The sequence below is a fragment of the Lissotriton vulgaris genome, chromosome 1_1 (genome assembly GCF_964263255.1).
Source record: "Lissotriton vulgaris chromosome 1_1, aLisVul1.2, whole genome shotgun sequence".
NCBI lineage: Eukaryota > Metazoa > Chordata > Amphibia > Caudata > Salamandridae > Lissotriton > Lissotriton vulgaris.
The window spans coordinates 1,558,477,755-1,558,504,500 of record NC_141685.1 but is presented as its reverse complement, the minus strand read 5'-3'; the positions used below and the strand labels follow the sequence as shown (position 1 = coordinate 1,558,504,500).

Below are 26,746 nucleotides of genomic sequence, written 5' to 3'. Positions count from 1 at the left end.
GCTCCTTATTTTATCAAGTTGTGTTATAACTTTAAAAAATATAAATTATATTTTCGTATGTTGTGAGGTCGGGATTCGAACCCATGACTTTTTCTTTGTTATATAATTCATTTAGCTCCTAGTGCTAGCGCCGTTGATAAGATCGCCCTCATTTATTAAATCTTCAGTCCGTTCCTCTGGTGGCTATTTACTATATCATGGGTAGCCCAGAATTGTGTTTATACTAATTAATATGCAGATTTCAAACCGGACGGCCTTATTCTTACTATTAAGTTCTTGAGATTCCTCATTATGTGCATGTTTTGACTTACGATTATCCTTTACAATTATTTGTTTTTCTAAACATGACCTACCGTCGCTGTTATGTTATTTTCGCACTCCCAGGCGTACTCGTTATATCTCTCATTCTCTATACCTGTATATTTATGTACTAATTTCTTCACCGCTAACTTATAAAGAAAAACACTTGTCACACTTAGTAGTATTTATTTATACGCTTAAAAATATATAAACTTAAGTCTTGACACTCATTGTCTCAGGTTGTGGCCCCTATCAAATTGTTACTTATCAACTTGCAAAACTACCAATGTCTAACACCCTAAATGAATGTTCCATGTGTTGGCAGGTCGGGAGTCAAACCTACAACCTTCCTTCTAATATATGCCTCCTCCAGCTTCATATATATATATATATATATATATATATATATATATATATATATATATATATAATGTTTCCATGTGTTGTCCTGAAGCGAATGTCCAACAGTAAGTACTCTTCAGAGAGTCCGATGCGCAGGGGATATTGCCAAGGCCCCCCTTGCACAGGCAGGAACCCATGTTCCTTAGCCCGAGGAATCACCAGATCAACAGTGATTCTGAGGGGGTGACACCATGAGTTTCGCACCGGGTGACACCAACCCTAGTGACGCCACTGCATTATGTGGAATGGATTTAGCTGTAATGGTGTCTAGCAAAAATATTATGCGGGTCCAATAAGGCCTTAGGATATGGCAAGACCAGAGCATGTGTGAGAAAACGTCTGATGCAGAGGAGCACTGGGGACATGTGGCAGACGCCTGCGGGAAACATCTATTGATAGGTCCTGTTTCTTATCTGAAACCTCGGACAACAGCCTCCTCTTAATTTTGTGTTCTGCTGGTAGGAGTCTTCAAGTGCATGTACTCAGACGCTGCTCAATCTCCACGAGCATTTCTGAGTTTGCTGACAGCCTTATTGTTATCTACTGCTCCTCAATTAAGGCTGTGCCACCTGTAGATAGCTTGATGAAATATGATTCATCTTTAGTTGATAACCAATCACAGCACCATCAGTTACATCACTGTCCAGGCTAGATGCTACAGGACATCGCTACGCTCTATGGTGGAGACACAGCTCTTGTTACCCTTCCTGCACATTACATTGATTGTCTACAGCTTCCCTTTGCCGTATAGTTCCGAGGGGTCGGTAGCTGTGCAGGTGGGTGTGGGCTGATTCATTTCGTTTTGGCTACCTGCAGGCCTTCTTGGGTCTCGTGCACCGGATGGTTATTTCTCCGATATTACACTAAAGCTGCGACAGTTTGGGGGCCCTTTGGATCGTTGTGCATTGTGTTTTATTTACTGCGCTATACAAAGCTTAAATGCACAGCCGACATCTCCCATACCTTTCAAAACATAGAGTGTATGCTATGGCGGGCCGCAGCTTCCACACCCCAGTGGTCAGAGGGTGCAGGCAGTGAGGGCTGCTGACTTGCACTTTAAGTGGTGCAGGGCGCCGTGGCCAAGAGTGCAGAAAAGGGGCAATACAATTATTGAATGTAGCCAGAAAAATCCTTCACGGCTCAGAGCTTCGGCCTGGAGGTGCCAGAGGTTTTCAGCACATTCATTGCTCGAGCAGGTTTAGCTGCACCGTCCTGATTACAGTGTCTGCAAATAAATAGAGCAGGTATACATCAATAGCTGCACTTGGACAGCTGCACGTCTGTCCCGTGCCTAGGGAGATGGGTAGGTGGAAAGGTAAAGTCACCCAGGGTCCATGGCAGCTTCCAGAGCCCCTTCGCCTGCCAGGGACGGCTGCACAGGGGTTCTGGATCAATAAGGCCTCCTGGGGCTATTAGCATAAAGAGGAAGTCTTATAAAATATCAGTCAGGGGCGCAACTTGATCTTAATTTCAGGGGGGGCTTAAATGGCAAATGAAGGGGCGTGGCTGGTAATCAATAGGGGCGGAGAATAACATTACCCCCCTGGCAGCCCAAAACCCATTCCAGCCCTGAACCCGAAAATTATCCCCTGGCATCTCAAAACCCATACCAACCTTGAGCCCTAAAATTACCCCTGCACCCCAAAACCCATACCCACCCTGATCGCTAAAATTACCCCCCTGGCACCCCAAAACCCATACTTGCCCTGAACCCTAAAATGACCCCCTAGCACCCCAAAACCCATACCCACCCTGAACCTTAAAATTACCCCTCGCACCTCAAAACCCATATCAACCCTGAACCCTAAAATTATCCCACTGGCACCCCAAAACCCATGCCCACACTGAACCCTACAATTACCCCTGGCACCCCAAAACTGATACCCTCCCTGTACACTAAAATTACCCCACTGGCCTCCCAAAAACCATAACCGCTCAGAACCCTAAAATTACCCCCCTGGAACCCCAAAACTCATACCCGCCCTGAACCCTAAAATTTCCCCCCCACTGGCACCCCAAAAATCCATACCCATCCTGAATCCTAAAATGACTCCCTGGCACCCTAAAACCCATACCCACCCTGAACCCTAAATTTACCCCCTGGCACCCCAAAAGCTAAACACTACAAGCTTACACTACATTTGCATATTCGGAGGGGACTGTCCTCTTTGACGTTTCCATGTATGCATGTCTAGAACACCGTTCACTTAGAGTAACCTAGATATTGTATTGTAATTGAATTTATATAAGATATGGAGCCAGTATGTAATGCTGATGCTGTAGAATGCATTAAAGTTACTGGAGCTTGCTTAAAAACTGCTACCTGCTCTTCTGACACTATTCTCTTCAGTCGGGCTGATCAGCAGCACGGTCGTCCTCGCAGAGGCGGGCCACCGTAGGGGTCTCAGGAGCCTTCGCCATAACCCGGCGGCGAGCCCCCAGTGCAGCTAAGCGGGGGCAGGGGACGGCACAGGAGACGCCAATTTGGAGCAAAAACGGGGTTGACTCGGCAAGCAGGGAAGCCCCGAAAGGTGTCCGGCACCCCCCCCCCCCTCGCATTGCGGCCAATGGGGGGGTCGGGCGATGTTCAAGCCTCCCAATGGGTGGAGAGTCTCGAAGCACGAGAACAGCCGGGGGCATATAAGCGCCGCTCCCCCATGTATGCTCCTATCTACAGGAGCGGGGGGAGCAGCACGGCGCACGGAGAATCTTGTCCCACCCACCCACACCTAAGGAACAGCAACGTCGCAGGGCTAAGACAGGGAAGACGCGTGGTGAAGGGCTATGCTGAGAACGGTTGGTACGGAGGCACACCGGAGGGCGGTGTGCCAGAATAGGTCCACTCACCTTCAGATGCCGCACAGCTGGGTGAGATGGCCTAAGGACAGAGACTCTGGGATGCCTCACGGTCGGGTGACATGGCTATGAAGGGAAGGGGTAGCAAGAAGAGACGGCGCTCGCAGCCCAGCTCCTGCCGGATGGCAGGGCACAACAAAGTCGGAAAAGGTAGCGAGGCAGCCTAACTCTTGGACAACGGATATCCCTTTTCCACGCAAAGGAAGCGCAAGAAAATCCAACCTACAAAAAGAACCGCCCCGGAAGGGCTAAGAGACAATAGCAAGGAAATGTATGATGACATAACATGCAAATTCAAGATAGACCTGTTTCTTTGTAACTCTAATAAACTGCGGCCAACAAATGACCACCACAAAGACAAGAAGTGTAGTGGCTTTCTTGGCGGGAGGGGAAGTACAAAAGGAGAAGGTATTGGGAATCACTGCGGGAGTGGGGCAGAGTGCGGGGTTTATGGCATCCAGCCCCTCCCGAAGGTCTCACAGTGTAGATAGATGTGGGTCAAATGTCTCCTGGTTTCTCCTTGCCTGGGACTCCTCTGCTTCTTCGTCCGTGCACTTGGATGTAAAAAGAGACAGATCCATAGCACTGTTCACCATTTATCTGGTGAGCAGTGCCGTGGATGTGTATTCCATACAAGTGCACAGACAGCACACCCTGGGCTTTGACGCCAGCAGGATATCCTTTACAAAGGAAAAGAGTCACCTGCACTGGCCATCCTTTTCCCCTGCTGTGCAATCTTCCCACTCCCACCCCATGCTCACAACACATCAAGTGCTTAGGTGAAATCCCTGACTTCAGGTAAGGATATCAACTTGGTGTCATGGCACCAGTCTACAAGATAACAGGAGGTGGGGGCAGGAAGGGTCGCTGAAACTGTTCAGAGGCTGACTCGCTCTGGCTGGTCTAGACCTCTCAGAAGGGGTCATAAAAATCACATTCTCGGATGCTTAGCATTCTTGCGATACGCAGCCTTCTTTCAGTGCATGTCATCTTAGCCCGAGCTGTAGAAGGCCTCGGGGGGGCTGAAGCCCGGTGAGCCCAATGGGTGTTGCGCGCCTGATGTCAGTCCAACAAACACCTGGTGTAGTGGAAGTAACATCATGCACACTTTTAGCCCAAATAATGCCACATGGCTAACCCGTTTTCCCACTGTTACCTTTTCAGTGAGGAAAGAGGAAGTAAAAGAGTACCTGAGAGGGAAATGGGATATTAGGCAATGGGAGGGAGGGAAAAAGCAAGAAAGAAGTGAAAAGGGGAGATGGAAAGAAGGAAAGAAAGAATTTGAACAACACATGTTCACAAAATTATATTTTATGAGGATTATGTGTGAGTTACTGTTTTTGTTTGGGTTAGTACCCTTCCATTTCTGGCACTTTACAGCAGTTTTAAGATCTTAGAGTTGCTCATTGCTCATCTTGGTGTAATTTCTGTTATTTCTATGTTTTGCTCTTCTTCATTGCTTGATTTTGCTTGCGAGAAAGTGTCACTCATAGTCGTTGAATGTCACTCAAAATTACACTGAAATTATGAAAATGTCACACATAAGCAATCTGAAACCTTAGCAGCTATGACCACCAGCCTAGGAAACCACTGTTGTTGTTTAGTAATATCAAAAAATCTAAAGAACAGGACACTTGTAACTACGTTACACAAGGTTTGTATCAGACTCCCCTCATACACGCTATGTTATTATTCGTTGCGGTTTATGTTGTTTATCCGCCCCACATAGTCGTTGTGGCATTTATCATCGGATTGTCTGAATGTGCTGTATGCCAGCCCCAAACCTGAGGCAACCTCTGGTGCTGCGTAGTAGTGTCCAGAGATATGCACAAATACCCCCGTTGATGAAGAATTTAGATAAAACACACATCTACATCCTAAAAAACTCTTTAATTGACACAGGATGTGATTTGTGATTAAAAGGAAAAATGGGTATGCACTGCGAACAGGTTACTGGTTCTATGCATATCACTTTATCGTCAACATGTTTCTGCTCCTTTGTGCCCAGCCGGGTCTATGGAGCATTCGTCAGGACAAGACAAAACAAAAACAAAAAAATACAGTTTAAAAGTACTCACAAAACTTGTGCAGTATTCACTGAGCAATCTTAATTTCCCTCAGTTTTGATAAGGTACATTGACCTGGAACATAGAAAACATTATTCATACTACTACTCCACAATGTTCAAGAATGAGGGGAAAGTACTAGCATATTACTGCTATTTGTAAACTTAAACTAACTATTATGTTAGGTTACAGTTATTTATCTTGTGCACTATCTGAGGCAAGAGAGATGGCGAATCTTACAAGGAGAATAAAACCAGGGAGATCATGGTGTCCTTAATTGTGTTATGATATTTCTAGTCAACGCATTGTTTCATAGTCCATTATGATGTACCTACGAAGGAATAGTGTACTAAACCTTATTCTATTGAAAACAACCATAGGTGACCCGTATTGCTATTCAGAGCTTCATTTGTAATTTGATACGTTATGGAGCATGCACATAGATTTAAGACAATCATCTTATGTCCCTCGAGTCAGTAACGTGATGCAATCTACAAAAATACTGTCTCCTCGGTTTCTATACAGCACATGCTTGTGCAGATTTAAACACACCCTTCTTACATAATACATCGTTTTTACCTGTCATTCGTAGGCTTCTTTCTTCGTCAGGGGAAATTGGACCCTCGGTCCCAGGCTGTATATGATGGGAAGTGAGAGGCTGAATATTATCGTTCTAGGCGCAAAACGCCATGCTTACCAGTAACGGTCTTCAATCTTACCCGCATCGGAAGCGACTTCCTCGTTCAGTGCTGGCTCTGCCCCTGGACGCGGAGTCGTCATTTCCGGGCGACTTTTACTGTTGGTAGATAGGCAACAAAGATAGAAAGAGGACTATCTTAGCAAACAGCCGACTATCTTGGGTCGGTTGTATTATAATTGAAAACGGACCGTTTTTGGTACAGACTCATTGAAGATGTCTTATTATCATCACAGATAAGAGGTTCATCAGTGTAAATGTAACACATTTCAAATTGTAAAAAATTTAAAAAAATTCTCTCAACTGTAAATGATGTGGTAATTCATAACTGGGGGAACCCAATCATTGTCTTGAAATTCAATAGATATCAGACTGTCTGGTACTCAATGCTAACATTATCGTGTTGGTCATTTTATTTTGGTGGCGGCCATTTGCTGGTGGTCTCAGCACTATGCAAGGACTGTATTCATAATTATGAAAATTGGTGCCACTGGATGTTATTAAGCCCCACTTGATTTGTTTTGAGCCTGTCGACCCACCTTTGTTCCTTCTCAAATAAGATTTTTTCAGCGTTGGTGGTTTTATCTTTTAGCATCTCTAGTACTGTCCATTTAAGTTCATCAGCATTATGACCCTCATCCACAAAATGTGTGCATAATTTCGTGGTAGTCTTTTTTAGCCTTATGTTGCTCTTGTGTTCTCCCACTCTTATTTTAACTCTTCTACAGGTCATGCCAATGTATCGTTTCTGACAAGGGCACGTTATCATGTAAATCACATTTGTAGAATTGCAGTTTGTATGTGCCCTTTGAGTCCAGTTTAGAGTTTCTGTAAGTTGGATGTTCTTTGTCGCAGTTGTTAATTTGCACACATGACAAGTTCCACATGGGTAGTGTCCTGATACTGGGCACATACCAATGTCTCTTGGGGGTCCTGGTAGCAGAAGTTTTCTCGGGCGGGTGTGTACAAGCATGTCTTTTAAGTTCCTTGTTCGTCGGTTTGCGAACCTTGGTTTTGGCCAATCTAGATTGCCTTTGACAACATGCGCCAGTTCTTGTTTATCAACTTTTTTACTTGATAAGTGGCAGGACTGAACGTTGTGACGCAGGTCACTAGGTCTGTGGTCGGTTCCTTTATGATTGTGTCCAGAAGGCACTGCCTTGGTTGATTCCTCGCCCTCTTGCGACATTTGGATATTACCGACTTCTTGTAGTCTCTTTCTTCAAGTTTGATAGATAGTTCTTGCGCTTGTTTTTTATAGTCGCATTCCAGGCTACAATTTCGTTTGAGCCTCAAAAACTGGCTGTAGGGCAAGTTATCTCTAAGTGGTTTAGGATGGAAACTCTTATAGGATAATAGACTGTTCTTAGACGTGGGTTTGTGAAATGTTCTTGTTTCCACCTGTCCATTTTTAATAAAAATTGTCAAGTCCAAGAAGTCTATGCTCGTATGACAGATAAAAACGATGTATTATGTAAGAAGGGTGTGTTTAAATCTGCACAAGCATGTGCTGTATAGAAACCGAGTAGACAGTATTTTTGTAGATTGCATCACGTTACTGACTCGAGGGACATAAGATGATTGTCTTAAATCTATGTGCATGCTCCATAACGTATCAAATTACAAATGAAGCTCTGAATAGCAATACGGGTCACCTATGGTTGTTTTCAATAGAATAAGGTTTAGTACACTATTCCTTCGTAGGTACATCATAATGGACTATGAAACAATGCGTTGACTAGAAATATCATAACACAATTAAGGACACCATGATCTCCCTGGTTTTATTCTCCTTGTAAGATTCGCCATCTCTCTTGCCTCAGATAGTGCACAAGATAAATAACTGTAACCTAACATAATAGTTAGTTCCAGTTTACAAATAGCAGTAATATGCTAGTACTTTCCCCCCATTGTTGAACATTGTGGAGTAGTAGTATGAATAATGGTTTCTATGTTCCAGGTCAATTTACCTTATCAAAACTGAGGGAAATTAAGATTACTCAGTGAATACTGCACAAGTTGTGTGAGTACTTTTAAACTGTATTTTTTTGTTTTTGTTTTGTCTTGTCCTGACGAATGCTCCATAGACCCGGCTGGGCACAAAGGAGCAGAAACATGTTGACGATAAAGTGATATGCATAGAACCAGTAACCTGTTCGCAGTGCATACCCATTTTTCCTTTTAATCACGAATCACATCCTGTGTCAATTAAAGAGTTTTTTAGGATGTAGATGTGTGTTTTATCTAAAACCTTCATCAACAGGGGTATTTGTGCATATCTCTGGACACTACTACGCAGCACCAGAGGTTGCCTCAGGTTTGGGGCTGGCATACAGCACATTCAGACAACCCGATGATAAAAGCCACAACGACTATGTGGGGCGGATAAACAACATAAACCGCAACGAATAATAACATAGCGTTTATGAGGGGAGTCTGATACAAACCTTGTGTAACGTAGTTACAAGTGTCCTGTTCTTTTGATTTTTTGATATCTGACAAGGGGAATTAAATGGACACTATATTCCTCCTCCCTCTTTTGATTGTGAAAGAAAGTTGTTTAGTAATAGTCTGCATCACAGAGCGCCTTTAACTACATGTGCCAGGCACAGACCAGGTCAGTGTGCCCTATCACCAGAAACTAACCTTGGGGCAGCGCATTAGTAAAAGGTGGACTGGCTGTTTGAAGCTAGCTGTCTGCCTTTCACTGTACAGGTAACAACAAGTCTGCATTTGAAAGAGTGGCAGGCATCCTCTTGCAGGCAGGCACAGTGAGTGACTGGGGTGAATGGGGGACCCAAATGATTCTAGTACCTCTTTGCAAGGGTTGCCTTCATGTGTTGCCACCTGTTTGTGGCGCACAGTCAGCATGAATCCTGATATCCTCTTTGCCTCTGCGCCCTCATTCATAATATGGCATGGAAGCAAAGAGGACACATCCCTTGCAGTAAAGAGCCATACCCTTGAGATCACAGCAGTGCTACATATGTACAGAAGGGGTCGTGCAAGTATCTGCGGCCTCTTCTGTAGCACCAAAGTGCCCCAGGGTAGCTAGAAGTAGGCGCACATATCCGTTGTGCCGCAGGGGCACTCTTGGTGATTCGGCCTCAGACCTCTATAAACATGCGGTGGAGCGCTTCAGAGGACTACCCCTAATACATTATTGTGCATATCAGTAAACACATGTTCCATTCATACGCTAGTGCCAATCATTGACTAGTCCTCTTAACAAGCATGCTGAAGTAGCTAGATGACTGATAGTGTTTGCTCAATTATTAAAGAAGTAAATGTGGATAAATTACCTCAAGGTTCCACTATAAGCACATGCAACAAATAACCCAGGAACACCAGGATAGCTTTCCAGAATGTCCATTACCATATATGGCAAAAGCTAAAAATGGAAAAAAATAAAAATTGTATTATAAAGTCACAAAATGCACTTATTTCTGAACGAAAACAGATTTACAGAGATGCCTTATATTTGTCTCTGCCTCATTATGTAAGAAAGCATATACATTTTATCTGTTTGAATGATGTTAGCACTTATGTGACCCAGTCATACTGAACCACTGAAACAGGTTGTCCACAGATCCTTTTCAACCGAAACATTAGCATGAACTTTTGATTTATTATGTGCATCAGTTAAGAAATTACTTTTTGGTTGTGGGGGTGCCCAACAAAGGCCCACTGGGGTCAGAACCATGGGAATTTCCCCATTACACATTGGCTGGGACAGGGTGAGATATTTACTGGAGCAGATAAACACTGATTACCCATTTTCTTCTAAATGAAGCCCCATGACGGAAAACTAAATTGAAGCATATGTTGAAGGTTCAGAGACAGAAATAGACAAACGTAAATTAGAGTAAAAATGTATCCTTCGCAGGGGCCCCTTTGAAGCGTATGTTACATTTCATATTTTACATAACTGACGGTCTATCATATACAGGAGGCAAATTACACAGTTTAAGGCATTCATTTATTTTTAAACTACATATACAATAAATAATAAAATTCGATTATGGGCTGAAACTAACTAAGCAAAAAATTGTTGCAGGAAGAAAATGAATAATGTAACAATCTGCAAAATATTCCTTTTTTTTGTCAAAACACTCAACCTAAAAAAGGTCATAAGTATTTCCCATACTCTATAAATAAATATAAATGTAGAAAACAGATCCCTGTTATTATCACTGCCTTTACATAGGTGAAAGACCGCAAACATCCTATCTATGCTGAAAGCCACGGAAAGCGGGTTCACATACTTTGTTCAAAGTTACCAGTACCAATGTCCTTAATGGACTTCTACTCTATAGACCACCTGGGCCTAGAAACACATTTATTGAATCCATTACAATTGTCATGGAATCTTGTATGGTACACTCAAACTTCACTGTGCTGGGTGACTTCAATTTTAATTTAGACTCCACTGATAATGCTGAAACCAAGGAGCTAATAGACCGGCTTCTCAGTTTAGGATTAAAGCAAATTGTCACCAGGTATACACACACACGGGTAACCATACTTGGGACGGCATTTTCACCAATCATTTACAACAAATTTCACTAAAACTTTATCCTTGCCTTGGGCAGACCACAGTGCTGTATTTTTCGATGTCCACACTAATGGTGTCTTAACCAGAACCTTCAGTACAAACAGAACAGTGGTATCACGCCATTGGAAACAAATAAGCAGTCTCGATCTTGAAACTGCTTTGCGATCACAGAGCCCCTTTTTGGACACTGATCCTGATCAAGCAGCGATACATTTCAACCGCTGGATTGAACAGGGAGTCTCAAGGCTAGCCCCAGATACCTGTAAACGGACAAACAATAGATTGTCATCAGCTTCATGGTACAACACCAATTAAAAAAATCTAAAGAAAATGTGTAGACCTAAAGAACGACTTTGGAGGAAGGAATACTCGGAGACTGGGAAAAAACAATACGGAGAGGCGTTAGCAATATACAAAGAAGCCATAACCGAGGCATAATCCACTTATTTCACCGAGAAAATTATGGCTTTCAAAAACACTCCCAGAGAACTATTTAAGACAGACACTAAATTAGCCACCTTTGGTAATAGCAAACCGTTTAACTCAACAAGACAGTTCTGCTACAAATTTGGTACATTTTCCATGACAAGGTTTTCAAAGAATACAATGTATTCTCTACCGATACTAATGGAACCAGTCAAGACAAATATGAGATGGACAAATTAAACACACAAGCTCTTTACAAGAGTTCAGGCCTCTTACACAGGATCGAGTCAAAAAAATCATTACAGCAATTAAGTCAGGCTCTCCTCTAGACCCCTGCCCGGCCATGCTCTTTCATATGGTCCCCAATATTATCGCTAATAACCTGACACCTCTTTTGAATAATATCCTTAACCTAGGACATTTTCCAGTTGACTGGAAAAATTCCCTGGTAAAACCTATCCTAAAAAAACCGACCATTGACCCCTCGGAAGTTGTTAATTACCGTCCCATTACCTGTCTACAATTTCCGTCAAAAGTTCTCGAAAAAACATTAAAAGGAGAACTGTTGTCTTTCATAGAATCAAACAACAAATTTGATCTAGCGGAACATGGTTTCAGGCGACTACACAGTACCGAATCTGCATTGATTGCAGCTACTGAAAGTTTACGTGCGCAACTAGATCAGGGTGGGAAGGCCATACTGATAACACTTGATTTATCCGCCGCGTTTGATGCGGTAGACCACCGCATACTCCTTCAGTGGTTGGCGGAAATAGGGATTACTGACAAGTCGCAGACATCCTTCGGTCTTATTTAACAAGCAGACAACAATCTGTGACGGTAGATGAGCACAAATCTCCCCCTTTCGTCAAGCCATGTGGGGTACCTCAAGGATCAGCATTTTCACCCACCCTATTGAAGGTATATGTTACCCCACTGGCTAAACTTTTTTGCTCATTTGGCTTTTCAGCCATTTGCTATGCTGACGACACACAAATTGTTGTTTCACTAACCGCCAAACCAGAGATGGTGGCAGCACGTTTCAACCTTTGTATGAGCCATATTATTAGCTGGATGCAGAATAACTGCATAAAACTAAACACTGGGAAGGTGGAAGTGGTCATACTTGGAGGGGATACCTTACTCTGGAACTCGGATTGGTGGCCCGGAAAGCTGGGCCTTGCCCCCAGCCTGTAAAGAAGGTAAAAAACCTTGGAGTCCGGATTGACGATCATCTTTCCCTATCAGACCAGGTTAACAGCTTTACCTCTTCTTGTTTCTACACCTTGAAAATCCTGCGGAAACTTCTTCCTTTCATCCCCATGCCTCTTAGGAAAATGTTCGTTACAGCCCTGATTTTGTCAAAAATTGACTACTGCAATTCACTCTACCTTGGAGCCAAAAAGAGTGTAATACATAAATTACAGACTTTGCAAAATGCTGCTGCCCGACTATTACTAAAACTACCTAAATTCAGTCCCATTAGTCAAGTCATCCGAGAACAACTGCGCTGGTTGCCCATTTCAGCTAGGATCCAGTTCAAATCTATGTGTATTTTACACAGGACCTTGCATGGGGTGGGACCCGGACAGATCAGCCAATATATTAAGCGTTATACCCCACAGAGATTCCTCCACTCCGCATCGGCGTCTCTGTTGGTAGTCCCAAGGGTAAAGACACTGAAATGGGTGGAAGAAGTTTCCCACACTTAGCATGCCGCTGCACCTTAGAACCCAAAGCAACCTATTACAGTTCAGGAACAAAACTCAAAACCTGGTTATTTACCTGTATCTAATCAGCGGGCCAATTTCTTGTTGCATTCTATGGCAGCAAGCGCTAAGACGCCACAGCAAAGATGCGCTCTACAAAAACCCACATTTTATTTCATTTCTCAGGCCTGTATTCGAAGGACTAAAGTATAGAAAATGTACTTCATCTTACTTAACTTCGTGAGAGCAAATACATCAACCTCCACTTCTGTGAACCAATTTAACTATAAAATACCTGAGAAGTGACACAAGTAATCAACAGTTTATTTAAAGGTTTTATGCAGGGGTCAGCATCTTACCATCATCAAAATCAAAAGAAGAAATTCCTTTCTGTGTGTTCAAACTCATATATTCAAATTAATTACAAAAACCATTTGTTTAGACCAATTTCAGACTATACAAAGCCCTATATTGTAGTGTAGTTCCTAGTTTCCCACTAGGCCCTGCGCATTGGAATAACATAAACAGTAGTATCGACGTAGAAGTGCGGATCTTCCAGGCCTCTACTGACTATGCTAAACTTAATTGGGTTTGTTACCAACTAGCTCAGAGGTCACTGGAAACTTTCTTCTCTGCATAGGAAGTGATCAGCTTCCCTGGCACAGACAAGAAGGGATTCAGCTTCCCAACAACCGTGCAACATGACAACTTTGCTCCTCAGACCAAGAGTCAATCACTAGGGTCGTGTGAAACAATAGACAGGTATTTCACTCAGTCAGGTTAGTGCAGATTACTTTCACGATATGTAGAGAATAGAGAGACGGGCGTTTGTCAATAAAGGGTTAACATTTATTGAACAGTCTTTCTTCTCGTACAAGAGAAATGTATTGCCACAATTGCAAGACTTGTTATGATAAAAAGTACGTACAGTAAGATAAGTATTGCTAGATAATACTGTAAAAGCATTGATATGGTTTCTTAGCCATACAATGGTTTAAAAGTAATAAAACATATATACATTCATATATACATTAGGCTAAAATACTCAACTGGTGCTTCTAACTACGCCTACCCCAGTGTGCCTGACCTAAGCCTAACACGTGGAAGGGGAGTAAGTAAGTAGCTTTAAGTTAAGTTGGTTTTGCCAAGGTTTGCTTCAAGAATTCTCTTCTAAGGGTTTAGTCAACACCATACCTCTGAATAGAATGATGGAGGTCTGGTATCTCCTTCAGGGGGAACTCGGTATCCCAGTCACCCGCGAGGGCAGACTAGAAACGCTGGAGCTGGATTTCTCTGCAGGAGAAAGGCAGCGTCTCTCTTCAGCGCGTCGAGGAGGAGGAGGGGGGACAGCGTCCGTGGGCAGCTTGGCATCTGCTGGGCTCTTCGCAGAGGGACGGCTGTTCAGCTCCTAAGCTCACCACACCATCGTTCGCGCTTTAGCAGCGATAATGGTATCAGTAGCTTCACCAACAGCAGCGGGGCAGCAGCAGCATCAGCGTACTGCATACAGCATACAACAGCAATGGGACACCAGCAATTGCTTAAGGCAACGTTGGTAGTATTTATACCTGAAAGGTGCCTTGTTTGACGCAAGTTTGCTGGACATAAGACGCCAATTAAAGATGTCACTAGGAAGTGATAGCTATCAGTTGCTCATTAGAGTTCCATTACTAATCAAAACACAGCAAGCGGGGATTTCCAGGTTTGCTGAGTTTTTATCTTGTTGAAGAACTCGGAGTGTTAATCTAGGAATATCAGATAGTGACTTCTGCTCTGTCATTGCACTAATTGGTTGCAAAGGAAGTGGCAGAGAACTATTCTGGAATGTGGCTCTGTTCGTGTGAGGCCAGAGATACTTTCTGAATATCGCACTTGAACGGTTATGCCAATATAGGGAATAAATGGATTTATAGCCGAATAGGGGCATAAGGTCACAGTATCGATCAGGAACCTAGATAAACACGCAACACCCACTCCACGGGTTCATGTCCATCAAATTACTAAAACTAGAGCAATAGGATGCATGTGTAACATTGCCCACCCCAAAATACATAAATGCATTCGAAATATGCGTATAATGTAATACGTGAAATTTAGGTACTGTACGTTTTTGAAGCATAGAAATCATTCAAAAATTATTGCATATGAAATCAATGAACGATTATGCAAAAAGAATTACACATGAAATATCTCTGAAACAGAAGAAGGGCGAGATAAATCATCACATATAAATGCATTGCAATAACATGTGCTAGAGGCTGATGTAAGTTTGTTATGTCTCTAGATGTGTTTAGAAATAGAAGTGTGAAGCTTCTGTTCTCTAAGAATAGTTTTTACTTTAAGCAAAGAATTGTTCGTGCCAAAAAAAAGTCAATATTAAAAATGTGTTCAATTCAAAAGAATTAATGCTTGAACGGGGAAATAGAGTTCCAACGCTTTTAGCAGTTTTTGTTGATCAAAACTGAAGGCCGAATTCAGAGTTCATGGGAACGCTGTGTGTCGGAAAGCTTCTCTAAAGTTATTGTTTCTGTACGGGTGAGAACATCGTATCAGACAGGCTCTCAAAGAATTGGTCTACAAAATCAGGTGACAGTTCAACCAAATTCGATAGTGCTGTAACTTGGCAGGTGTGAGAATGATTGCTGTCATCATAGTCGGGAGCAGCAATGCTCACAGAAGGTCGTACCTGGGTGATGTTGCTTTTGTCACTCGCTCCACTGTTACCACCTAGTCGTAGCACAGGAGTCTCAACGAATGCCGTCATCAGGATTGGTAGCCGCTGGGGACAACACAATGCGTGAGCCGTTATCGGACTGAGCAAAGTATCGACGTCCATTGGTACTGCTGATGGAAGTGAAAGACAGATGTCCAACACGCACTCATCTCCGCATAGCATACATCGAAGTACCGGTAAGATACAGTTCTGCCATATAGGTCTGAATGAAAGGAACCAGGTCATGTTTAGATCTCTCAGCCTGGCCAATCCAAGGACATTAGTTATCCTGTCCCGGTAGCGCATTGCTAGGATTGTCTCTTCCATTCCCATGGGAGCTATGTCTGAGTTTCGGCTTGCCATAACGAAGCAGGACGGTCAAAAATAAAATCCCTGCTACAAGTCCCAAAAATAAAGGTATGCCGCCAAAAACAGAGTGAACAAAATTAGGAACGATTCCCAAAATTGCTTGAAAAGGTGTTAGCAGTCCCGTAAAATTCGTCTTAAATATGCCTGGGATGCCTGTGGCACTAGACATGTTAAGGAGTTGGCTAAGCATTTCTACGAAATGCACGGGGCAATTTGTTGATAAAAGTTCATGAACTTCAGTAGCTGTCCTTGCAACTAGAAGATCATACGTCTCTTTTGATGACGTTATGGGCACTGTTGTCTGTAAAAGCACAGACTTCATTTTGCTTAAAGTATCAATTCGTATAGAATAGAGATTCAGACGAGGCCAGATGGGAGTCACTGTGTCTGCAGGCCCACTCGGAAACAATGCCTGCATACAACATTTGACCATGGATGTTACGCTTACTAGATAACTTTTCCCTGGCACAAAGCCACAACATCTGTGATCCGTTCTAAGAATGTAACTCCTGTTTGCAAGTTGCATAAAGAAGGGCTCTATCTGAGTTGCAGGTGTGACAAGCTGGTGGCATGAAAGGTTGTTTGAATTTCCATCACATGCTCCGTGTAAATTAATACCCTGACACAAAAGTGTACCGCTCAGTGAATGTTTACAATTTTCACCACTAAGAAATACATTTTTGTCGCTGTCACTATAGCAAGAATGTGTGTATGGTAATTTCCATTCAGATTTTACATATCCTTTACCCAATTGTTCATACTGGCCAGTAGGTATGTACTCAAGGCACTTTTTAAATCGGAAAGTTGTTATCGGAATAGTGATAATTCCGTGTATTATCCATTAAATGACAGGACTCTCTGACATTGTCAATGGTAATCTCTCAAGTTTTTCGATGCTCAGGATTGTATAGTCTGCTCCTTTCTGTGCCAAACTAATCTGTTTATCAGTAAGGTTAAAAATGGAAAATAATGACGTTGTGTTGATTAAACGCCAAGGCGCATAGCCTGAACGAAGATTTTGCAGCGTCCAGCCCAATTGTATAATAGAACGTAATTGAGATTGGCCATGTTGTAACATTAGCAAGTCTCTGTCTATCACATCAAAGGCAGAGGATACAATATTGTCCAACGAATATATTCTGGAAGACAGAGTCATTAACCCATTGTCTACTACAGAAAGTGATTTTTCCAAATTAATACGATCAATTTCTCGTATTTTTTCAGCTGTTTCAATTTGTGTGACTTTCCAAGCCTCGTTGTACGCAGCATAGATACTGGTCGCTATGAAACGCTTTTGACGCTGTTTGCGTGGTCCAAGAATGAAATCGCGCAAATCAGCACCATCTTTTAGTAAAGACAAGTGTTGCTTAATTTCAGCCAGTGTGGATGATGTTAGCCATTCAAGGCAGAGTTTCCCTACACTGTATGTTGTTATTATCCCTGGATGTTGTCTCTGGGAGTATCTCGGGTCTAGTCTGGTCATTTTTAACCCCTGTGTTTTATTCAGGAATCTATCTTGACAGCTGTTTGTGTCAGTAGGCCAGATTAACCACTTTTTGCAATCAGGATGTGTTCTGTTGAAATGTAAAATTTGTGAGACGTCTAACTCAATATCTGCAGTTGTATTCTAAGGTATTGGCTTTGGAATAGACGGTGTTTTAAGGTCTTTGATCTTAGCTAGGCCAAGACAGGATGTTTGGTGTATTGTGTCATTTAAAAACATCATTTGTTCTGGTATCATGCAGGTTCTGAATAGTGCTTCAAGGCCTTGTACCTGCCAATCTTTTGTACCCCAAATGGTTTTCGTTTCAATATTATTTTTCCAATAATCAAAACCAAATGTCATCATTTTTTCATAAAATGCTTCTGAATATATCAATTTAGAATTTGTCAGCATTGTTTTCATTACTGTTTTATCTAACAGTTTGTAATAAAACGTTTCTGCATCACTAGTGTTAAACCCTGAGAAGTATTTGAATTTCTCAAAAAATGCTTTAGAACTGCTTTTAGGTGGTGTAGCACAATGTTCCCATTGATTATACATAAAAACATTTCTAGGCTGTGCCGATTTATGCAAATAGTGATCACCATAATGTGTGTAGCAAAATGTCTGCTCATAACTAGATGAACCTTGTAAATAATCATGATCTGTGAATCTAGCTGACATTACTAAATCAGACATCATGTCATTAATACTGTTAAAGTCCCAATCATCAGAGAATGTACTAGGTTTTACAAAGTCACTTAAGGAAACCTTCAGTTGATGAGGATACTTCAGGATTTCAACCGGACCATAGATCTCATAGTCAGGTTTCTCCCATACTACCCCACCAGGTATTGGAATTGCTGTGACATTTACTGTTGACAGTTCTCTTTTCTTCACGTGGGATGATCTGTGTGGTTTGAGGACTAGGTTGATGTTCTGACTTGCTGTGTCCATTCAATTGTAATAAACTTTCCTAAAATTAAAACTAAAATTAGGTATAGTAGGAGTATGAATACCCCTGAAATAATCCAATGCTCAATCAACGGTGAATCCAGATATAATTCTTTGATTTGTTGAAGGAGTCCTGTTGTATTTTCTTTAGAATACTTTTTTGTTTCTGGCATCACTTCGGGGTCATTTTGATCTTCAGAGAAGTTGTCGAAGTTGATGAAATAACCAGAGGCAGTTCTGTCAATTGATGGGATTGTTCTTTCAATCTGTCTTTCGGTAGCATTTTCTGTTGCCACATTATTGTAGACTGGAGTTTCTTGACGAACTGTTTCAATCTGTGTCTCAAGAGGCACGAGTTCCATGGCATTATTGCATAGTCCTTCACTGTGCACTGCAGGCTGATCGAATGTGATTAGTCTTTCAGTTTGAACCTCTTGGATTGTTGCAAGTTTGGGTATTCTGTTGTTTCTTGAGAGTCCACTGGGCCTACTGTTGATTATAGGGCACATGCTTGTGGTTTTACCAGGTCGATAGACACAACTCTGTTCTCCTTTTTACCAGCAAGGGGCGGTAGTACAACTGATCTTGTTCCGGTGACTGCCAAGACAGGTACTGCTTTTCTGTAAGAAGGCCCAAATTCCTTCTTCACCGCGATCTTTTCTCTGACTAGATCCCCAATCTTTGGAATCCAGACAGGACTTGCTGGGGCTGTTGCTTGTGGTGCCTCGTCAGTGGTAGATGGCTGTTGCTTTAACTTTGTGTTGCTTAAGGATTTTCTTGTTTCATTCAGTTCCTGTAAAACAGCCAAACGATCCTTTACATCAAAGTGCGTTGTTTTTTCTTGTACCACTGACATCTGACTATCGAGGTCCTGAATGTTCATTCTAATTCCGAACAATAGTTCGTATGGGCTGAAACCTTTTAGAGAATTTCTTGGCAAGTTATTAAGACTAGTCTGGACACTTATTAGATGTTTGACCCACCCAGCGCCTGAACCTAATACCTTCGCTGTTATATATCGCTTTATGTCTCGGTTTTTTCTTTCTACCACACTATTCCCTTCGGGGTGCGACGGACAAGAATACCGCAACCCAATTCCCATGCTGGCCATGGCCTCCCTATAAGCTCGAGAGCTAAAAGCAGGACCCTGATCAGAATGGAACGTGGTAATTGCGTATGTGCCGATAAAGACTCGCAAATCGCAAACAGTTCTAGGCGTCAGCCGAGCGCTGGAGGCCACATTTTTAAGTGTGTTTAGCCTTAACTGTGTACAATGGGACGCGCTTCTCTTCTTTGATTGCGCAGATAGACCGCCTTATGCTGTCTAGCTGGGATCCTGAAACTACACTGGCCTGTTCATTACTGCGATCTCTGTTGCAGTTTTCACAATTTTGACCAAAACATTGAATATCTATGCTCATTCCTGTCCACCAGTACTCTGATTGTAATTCTTTCAGAGAATCTTTAATTGTTTGGTGTCTCAGACCCAACCCCATGTGTGCTTCCAGTAAGAGGAAGCCCCTCCTGCTCCTGTTTGGAATTACTCTGTCCCCCACTCCAGGGATTCGAGCAAAAGGAACGGAGTTTGCATCGATTATGTATGCATAATTGAGTGGATAGTTCACGGGTAGTGCTGCACAGTCGTCTTTTACGGTCGTTTTTACTGCCAGCATGGTTTCCCCGTCTATGTATTTTTCTGTACGCTTTTTTGTGGCTACGGAAGCCGGTTTAGTTGCTTCCGCTGTGGCTGTATTAGCCAATGAATTCCCTGCAACGTGAACGCCATCACGTCGAAGACTCTGTGCGTGAATCACGTGAGTCTTTTGTAGTTCTTTGTGTAAAAGAGCTACCTGTTTCCAGAGCAATTTATGCTTTATTGTGGCTGTGTCATCTTTGTAGTCGATTTCAATCCACCTCTGCAGCTTATTGTTGTAAGAGTTGACGCAAAAATGAGAATCGCACACGATAAGTGTCGGGAATTCACGTTCTGCATTTTCGAGCGCCATCTTTAAACATCTGATTTCAGTTCTCTGAACCGAACAGTTTCTTACAGATTCAGTTTTTGTTACTTTCGGTCTGAATTTACCGCACAGCCAACGACCTTTAATGATCGCACATGCTGCATCGTAGGATTTTCTCTCTACGTTGAAATGCTGTACAAATCCATCTGTATAGATTATATAGGCGTATTGTGGGAGAGGCAGAAGTTCGATTGGCAGAGGATATTCTTCTTCATATTCTAAATCATTCAGTTCTTCGAATTGCGGGGCGAAATAGTATTTCACGTCTTCCGCTCCTAGAGAATCTACACACTGTATCCATTTCGGATCCAGTGACACTGTAGGCAGGTTTACTGGGCTGAATAGCGCTTCAAAGGCGGATTCCGCTGTAAGGATATTAATCCGTTTGCCGTGTGCTAGTTCTCGTTCATTTGCTAATGCGATTTGCACTGCTTTCACAGTTCTTTCTGTGTGACTGAATGTGTTTTCTGCTTGTGTGTACAAGTGAGATTTAATTGAAATTGGTACCTTTTCTCCTTCATTTGAGGTTAGGTATGTGAATCCGCATCTTCCTGGGATGACTCGGATTACAAGATCGATTGTGTTGTCACGTGTATCTAATTTTGTTTTTGCTAACATGTCTGTTTGCAGTGATCTCAAAATTTCTGTGTGTTTTTGAGTCCAATTGATTTGTTTAAAATCAGGTTTTATTAGTTCATAGAGAGGTTTAACTCTCTCTGCGTAATTTAGAATGTATGTTCTCCCGAAATTCAGAAAACCTAGAATGGATTGTAAATTCTTCAGCGTTTTTGGAGCTTGGAGTACAGCGCACTTCTCTAAGAAGTTGTCCGCTAGGCTTTTCCCTTCACTTGATAGTTCGTATCCTAAAAATAATACTGTCAGATGGGCAATTCGAGACTTTTTAAAGTTGAATTTGTAACCCTCTGCTGCGAACCCAAGTATAATGGTGTTCACTCTTTTCAAGTGAGTATCCAAGTCGTCGTCTGTGAGATAAATATCATCTACGTAAGATAATGCCTCATCATCATATATTTGTAGTAACTCTGTTACCCTAGCTGAGAATAGTCCTGGGCTGTTCTTGAACCCCTGTGGGAGTCGACAGAATTTTTTCTGCGACCCAAATGCAGAGAAAGCGGTCAAATATCTGCTTTCCGGTGCAATGTTTTGACAAAAGAAACCATTAGATATGTCTAATGTCGTTTTATATTTTTTCCTAACTATGTTATTCATTAGGGCTGCACTATGCGAGTTTTGTACTGCAAAAGTTTTGCAACATGTATTAAGGTGTCTGTAGTCCAAAACTAGACGATATGAATTGTCTGGCTTGGAGACAGGAAACAAAGGATTGTTCATTTGAGAGGTGCATGTTTCAATCACCCCCTGGTACTCAAGTTGATCTAAGATCTCCCTGACTTGTTTTTTAGCTTCTTGCTTAATGGGATACTGCAGTTGGGCAGTTGGTTCACTTTTTAACTGGATTTTGTGGGGAGGAGAGTCCTCATCCCATCCTACATGGTTTTTATATAATGCAGGTGCCTGGGCCACTGCCCATTTCCTTGCATATGTATATTTTTTGTGAATCGGAATGTGATTCGAGAAGGCAGGCATAATCACTTCTTCGCCATGAGGGCACTCCCTGACAAACTCTGGGGGCCAATCTTTTTCAGCTAACAGAATATCATAGCCTTTTGAGAGTTTATCCCAAAATAGACCCCTAATTTTCCTAGTCTTATCCCCCTCTATACGCAATGTTATTTCGTATATTTTATGGGGCTCGCTAAGTCTGGTGTCGGCAGTTTCAACCTGAATGTATTCATTCGTGTCCACTGTCTCCATATGACTCATCAAGATCTTGCGCGCTATACTGATTTCTGCTGCACTGTCCAACATTGTCAATGCCCACTCCCCGTTTTTCAACTGTGTCCTCAGTATTCTCGGCATGGTTGATTACTCTAATACTGGCTACCTTCTTTTTTGAAAATTGAGATTTTTTACTCTGAGCAGGTTCCTTGTCTTTGGACTTGGTGTGCTCTCCTGGGTCTGACCGTCCTCTTCTTTCCGAATTCTGTGGAAAAGATCGAGAGGGACGTGTATCAATACTTTGATATCTATCAGGTTTTTTCAGATGATCCCTATTTCTAAGGTTATATCTTTTCTCAGACGGCTCCCTCTGGGAAGACTGGTGTTCTCGAGTCGGAGTTCTTTCCCTCCGTCGAGGAGACCTTCCTCTGGACTGGAAAACTTTTTCCCTGGGAGTGGATTGTTTATTTCCATCCCAGCTCTTTTTAGGAGTGTTTGAATTATTTTTAATAAATAATTTTACTAACTCTCTATAAGCCTTTGTTAATTCTCTTATGTTAACTAAGAGTTCTTCTTTTGACATTCTTGCAATGTCAGGATGTGGTGTGTAGCCGGCTAGAACCGGCCACGTTGCTCCTGGTCTACCTAGTGGACCGAGCCTGGTTATGTGATCATTATGTTTTAGGGCACCATTAAACCAGAGCAGGTGCTCTTGGAATTTTAGTGGAATTTCAGTCTCCTCGAAAGGAGCGTACTCTTCCGGAGGTTCCTCTATTTTGTAATAGTGAAACTCTTTTGTTGTAGCGTTTGCCGCTGGAAAGTTTATCCATGAATAGAATACCTCTGTCTGCCGATATTCATGAGCCTCTATCACGAAGACTACTGTACCACCTTGAGGTGTCAGTCCATTTTCTATAAGTTTTAACGTTATAGATTTTCTTAAGTGGACCGGGATGATAATTGCATCCGGGTCTGTGTGTTCGGGACCCTGCTGAGTTGCATCTGCTGCGGCCCCAGTGGTTCCGTTTTCTCCTGGCATTGTATAAATGCAGGTTTTGCAAAGTTGGTCTCCAAGGAGACAAAGATTAGTTGCACAATATTTTGGAACACTGTATCCTTCAACGTTGAATAAACCAGAGCTTTACATAGGAATCTCTTCCTACTGAGTTCGGGCGGATTTTAACCTTTCACCCACTCCAGACGTCTATTGGAGTATTTACGGGAGAAAGGGGTCTGTGTGAAATATGCACGACTGAGTTACTCTAACGTCTTGCGTTAGTTTATCGCCTTACCAAACGTTTGGGCGCCATGTAGTGTAGTTCCTAGTTTCCCACTAGGCCCTGCGCATTGGAATAACATAAACAGTAGTATCGACGTAGAAGTGCGGATCTTCCAGGCCTCTACTGACTATGCTAAACTTAATTGGGTTTGTTACCAACTAGCTCAGAGGTCACTGGAAACTTTCTTCTCTGCATAGGAAGTGATCAGCTTCCCTGGCACAGACAAGAAGGGATTCAGCTTTCCAACAACCGTGCAACATGACAACTTTGCTCCTCAGATCAAGAGTCAATCTCTAGGGTCGTGTGAAACAATAGACAGGTATTTCACTCAGTCAAGTTAGTGCAGATTACTTTCACAATATGTAGAGAATAGAGAGACGGGCGTTTGTCAATAAAGGGTTAACATTTATTGAACAGTCTTTCTTCTCGTACAAGAGAAATGTATTGCCACAATTGCAAGACTTGTTATGATAAAAAGTACGTACAGTAAGATAAGTATTGCAAGATAATACTGTAAAAGCATTGATATGGTTTCTTAGCCATACAATGGTTTAAAAGTAATAAAACATATATACATTCATATATACATTAGGCTAAAATACTCAACTGGTGCTTCTAACTACGCCTACCCCAGTGTGCCTGACCTAAGCCTAACACGTGGAAGGGGAGTAAGTAAGTAGCTTTAAGTTAAGTTGGTTTTGCCAAGGTTTGCTTCAAGAATTCTCTTCTAAGGGTTTAGTCAACACCATACCTCTGAATAGAATGATGGAGGTCTGGTATCTCCTTCAGGGGGAACTCGGTATCCCAGTCACCCGCGAGGGCAGACTAGAAACGCTGGAGCTGGATTTCTCTGCAGGAGAAAGGCAGCGTCTCTCTTCAGCGCGTCGAGGAGGAGGAGGGGGGACAGCGTCCGTGGGCAGCTTGGCATCTGCTGGGCTCTTCGCAGAGGGACGGCTGTTCAGCTCCTAAGCTCACCACACCATCGTTCGCGCTTTAGCAGCGATAATGGTATCAGTAGCTTCACCAACAGCAGCGGGGCAGCAGCAGCATCAGCGTACTGCATACAACATACAACAGCAATGGGACACCAGCAATTGCTTAAGGCAACGTTGGTAGTATTTATACCTGAAAGGTGCCTTGTTTGACGCAAGTTTGCTGGACATAAGACGTCAATTAAAGATGTCACTAGGAAGTGATAGCTATCAGTTGCTCATTAGAGTTCCATTACTAATCAAAACACAGCAAGCGGGGATTTCCAGGTTTGCTGAGTTTTTATCTTGTTGAAGAACTCGGAGTGTTAATCTAGGAATATCAGATAGTGACTTCTGCTCTGTCATTGCACTAATTGGTTGCAAAGGAAGTGGCAGAGAACTATTCTGGAATGTGGCTCTGTTCGTGTGAGGCCAGAGATACTTTCTGAATATCGCACTTGAACGGTTATGCCAATATAGGGAATAAATGGATTTATAGCCGAATAGGGGCATAAGGTCACAGTATCGATCAGGAACCTAGATATACACATTCTAATCACAACATAATCATGTATGTATCTTGATAATTTTTATTAAAGGAAGTTCAAGTTTAGAATAGATGCATATTTGATAACAATCCATTAAAATGAATTACACATATTATTCACAGTGACAACATTATGTTCAATTTTTATACATTTCATAGTGAATCAGTACATATTTCACAATACACATCATTTAAAAAAATAACATTTTTATACACATAAAAAGGTGAGTATGTCGACGCGTTTCGGTGCTTCGTTTTTATAGAACACCTTCCTCAGGACAGTATGGTTTAAAAACATCAAATCTTCTTTCTAGAATTAAATACATACAATTAATGTCACTATAGTTACAGAATTTTTCAATCTAACGGGCTATTAAGGGTGAATGGTCATAAACAGATCTTACTTCTTATTTATTACAATCTTTCGGGTACCAGATGAGTATCCCTGGGGTCACAATAGATGATGAACCTCAACTTCAACTCTCTATTTCATCAGAGAATCTGTATAGAAAATAATATGCATTTTTAATTACATGTTTTGATCTGCTATTTAAAGTGTGAAACTATTTACCCATTGTACACTTACTTAATGCATAGTGTGCCGTATTTTGCTTTTAACTACACTTGTCTTGCAATCCTCAGGCTTTATTAAGGCTCGCCTTTGATGGCAGGGGGGTATTTTTCCTCCTCTGTCGTTTTCCAAGGTTAATCCCTCTTTATGCTTTGAGAGGAGCCTGAGCGCCTAGGACACACAATACACAATGTGAATAATGTTCTGTCCTATGCTTTTGGCTGCAATCAAAGGATTATTTTTTCCTTATCACTTTCAACTTTTGCAAGGGTCATATCTTCTGCTTGGAACATACTTCTATATCCTCCTGTTCCAATTAAATTACAGGGGTCTCATAAGAATTTTAGCTGAACTGAAGTAACACCCGTTAATCTTTATTACTACGTGACTTGTCTATATTCTAGCTTTCTCAGCCACTTATGTTGTGGCAGGCAGTCAGAGTTATGTAGTAGCTTGTGGTAAGTACGCCTTCGCCTAAACTTTCCAAAAGTTACCTAAAGGTCGGGTGTTACCACCATGCTCCCATAGAAAAACTCCCATGTGCAAGTGCTTGATCACGTTATTTTATGTGTTAGACGCTCACTGATATTTCGCGTCTACGCTGATTATAATATATTTAGATAAGTTAAGGATTCATATCAAGTCCAACTTATTCTTTAAATAATTCTGCATTTAAACTGGTCATTTATGCAAAAATTAGGCCGGGGTTCTGATTATCGAGTACTTCTTCGCACTTACAAGTGAGCCCCCTGCCTCCCTGACGACGCCAGTCGCCTTACGTGCTTTCCTTACCTTTAGTAAATGTAGCGGCGGTTCACCTTCCCGGTCTCCCTGGTTTTCCGGGTGCGATGAGGTGCTGCTAGAGCACACAGTTTTTATACCCTTCGAGCCTTCAATTAGTTTATTTAATAGACAACAGGTGGAATGAATCGGGAGATCATTTTCCCTCAGACCCACCATCATTGTAGTTTTTAGTTGTAGTTTAGAATTTTCCGCATCTCGTAAATAGAAAACGGACTACGGCGT

General features: G+C 42.1%; 1 protein-coding gene across 1 annotated transcript in view; it reads right to left on the bottom strand.

Annotated features, from left to right (window-relative positions):
• LOC147750805 (sodium-coupled monocarboxylate transporter 1-like) overlaps positions 1-26,746 on the bottom strand; it is a 277,140-nt gene that overhangs the window by 82,579 nt on the left and 167,815 nt on the right. Inside the window, exon 8 of the mRNA XM_086918021.1 lies at positions 9,624-9,712. Within this exon, the coding sequence (XP_086774147.1) occupies positions 9,624-9,712 (89 nt within the window). The remainder of the gene's footprint in view (positions 1-9,623; positions 9,713-26,746) is intronic.